At 38.1% G+C, this 2,208-nt stretch overlaps 1 protein-coding gene across 6 annotated transcripts in view; it reads left to right on the top strand.

Annotated features, from left to right (window-relative positions):
* MTMR1 (myotubularin related protein 1) overlaps positions 1–1,770 on the top strand; it is a 38,049-nt gene extending 36,279 nt beyond the window's left edge. For all 6 annotated transcript variants that reach the window (XM_072431789.1, XM_072431790.1, XM_072431793.1 and 3 more), the window contains one exon: positions 736–1,770. In XM_072431789.1, the coding sequence (XP_072287890.1) occupies positions 736–900 (165 nt within the window). In that variant the 3' untranslated portion in view covers positions 901–1,770. The remainder of the gene's footprint in view (positions 1–735) is intronic.
* The last annotated feature ends 438 nt before the right edge of the window (positions 1,771–2,208 follow it).

Below are 2,208 nucleotides of genomic sequence, written 5' to 3' on the forward strand. Positions count from 1 at the left end.
TTTTTTTTTGTTTTTCTGTTTCCAGTTATTTGCTACCATTTAGGAAATCCGCCTGACTTGTTTATCATGGTGAACATTGTCCTGGTGACATCTGTTCAGTGCGGGATTTGCTCTTATTCTTGGAAAATATACTTCTATTAACTGTGTTTATTACAGGATGGGAAGAGAAATCTCCACAATGGGGGACACAAAAAACACCTAAAACCCACAAAGGTGGGAGCCTTTCCCCCCAATTGGTCTTGGAAAAGTTAAGTACAATTTGAGGTGAGTTAAGGTTTAAGTTTAGAATAAAAATACAATTAAGTTTGGGCCAAAGGCCCCAAGTTTTTTCCTTCAGGGTTAAAAAAAAGATTTTTTTTTCTCGGGGAAAAGGTGATTACCTTTGCCTTTATAAAGAAATGGCTAGCTTAAAGTTTTTTTTTAGAACCTAAGCACAAGGATATGTGTGTCCTGTGCTCTTATTCCTCTGCCGCTTCCCTCCCTGTATGGATTGGAAACCTGCTTAGTAAATGTCTGGTAAAAATAGTATTGAAAGCTCACTCCACATTTACTGCCTGATCAACATATGTCCATCTGAACTGGCCTAAATCCCTGCATCAAACACTACTAAGGTTTTATTGGTTGAAGAAAATGGATGACAAACTGTATTTCCCAGCCTGCTGTGAGAATATATACTGACATATATTGGCTTTGTGTTCTATATGGTTCTCATATACTTTGCTTTGTTTTATATAGATGCCAATTCATCAGAACCTTAAGGACCTTCTGGCCATAAGGACAGAGCTTCAGAAAAGGGTGGAAGAACTCCAGCGTGAAGCTACAACCAGATCAGTTTCCTCCTCCTCAGACCGCGGATCGTCCCCTTCACATTCCGCCACCCCAGTACACACTGCTGTCTGATGGGCAATATGATCCAAGTGTTCTTGGCACGCCGCCACCAATGCTCCGAAGAATCTGAGCTGGAGAAGGAGTTCTTTTCTGACACATTTCAGGCACAGAGGAATCAATGCAATCTTTCAGGGATTTCCCCTTCTGCTGGAACCTGCAACCTCCTACAGCAGCTGTGACATTTTAATATTGAGAATTTCATCAAAGCTTGCATGCTGAGAAACATTCCATGACCCCTTTCCACATGCACATGATATGTAAATATTCTACTTGTTCAATATTGTTTACAAGCCTTAGGCCTATACAACATTCTGTCACACTATTATTGTACAGCTGTCATATAAATGATCAGGGTCTGTAAGTAAATGTTACAAATGTTGCTGGGAAGAGGGCCCATGTCACAAATCATGCTCACATGTCTATAGGTATTATAGACCCTGATCAGTTGCTGAATACAATTTTTGTGCTGTCGTAGTCTGACTGAACGTTGTCCTGTAGGTGTTACACTCCAATCCCTAGTATTAGTGTTATTTAGTATGGTGTATTCCCAGTCACATGCTTTGTTTTTATTATATATTTTTTTGCCATACCTATATGCTGTGTACAGTAGTGCGAATTGTAAGTGCTGCTGAGCAGATGTTATGTATAAATAGGGCACATTTCCTACGGTCCCTATAAAAACATAACTCCTGAGAATACACGAACTGTTACATGAACTGACAAATTCAATATTTTACCTATTTAAAAAAAAAATATAATGCACCAAAAGCCATGTAAAGCTTATCGAACAATGAATGAAAGCTTAACAGTGTGTAAGTTATCTTGTTGCACCTATGTATTTGTATAGTGTTTTTACCTCCAAAACAAACCTTTTTATCCTAACCTGTGTTTGAGTGAATTATTTTAGGTATATTACTGTAATGTTACAGAATGACCAGAAATGCTTGAGATTGATGACTACCTCCTAAACAGTTCTGGACCCGAGTCAAGTGAACCTGAAGTAGAAAGAAACCCTAATGCCAGACATACAGGGATTGTTGGTAAGGCAATATGCAAAGCCCAGCTACTACATTCCCCTACTTGTGGTTTGTTGTATACTAAAGGGGAATGTCCGTTCTGGTGGGAGTGCTCAGACCTGGAGAGTGAGCACAAGGTTTTAGCGCTGTAAAACGCTTTATCTTCATACACCATTAATCTAGAATACTGGCGCATCTCAATTAATTAGAATATCATTAAAAAGTTAATTTATTTCAGTAATTCAATTCAAAAAGTGAAACCCATATATTATATAGATTTATTATAGTTATATGAGTTATATAT

This window comes from Pyxicephalus adspersus, chromosome Z (genome assembly GCF_032062135.1).
Source record: "Pyxicephalus adspersus chromosome Z, UCB_Pads_2.0, whole genome shotgun sequence".
Classification (NCBI taxonomy): Eukaryota; Metazoa; Chordata; class Amphibia; order Anura; family Pyxicephalidae; genus Pyxicephalus; species Pyxicephalus adspersus.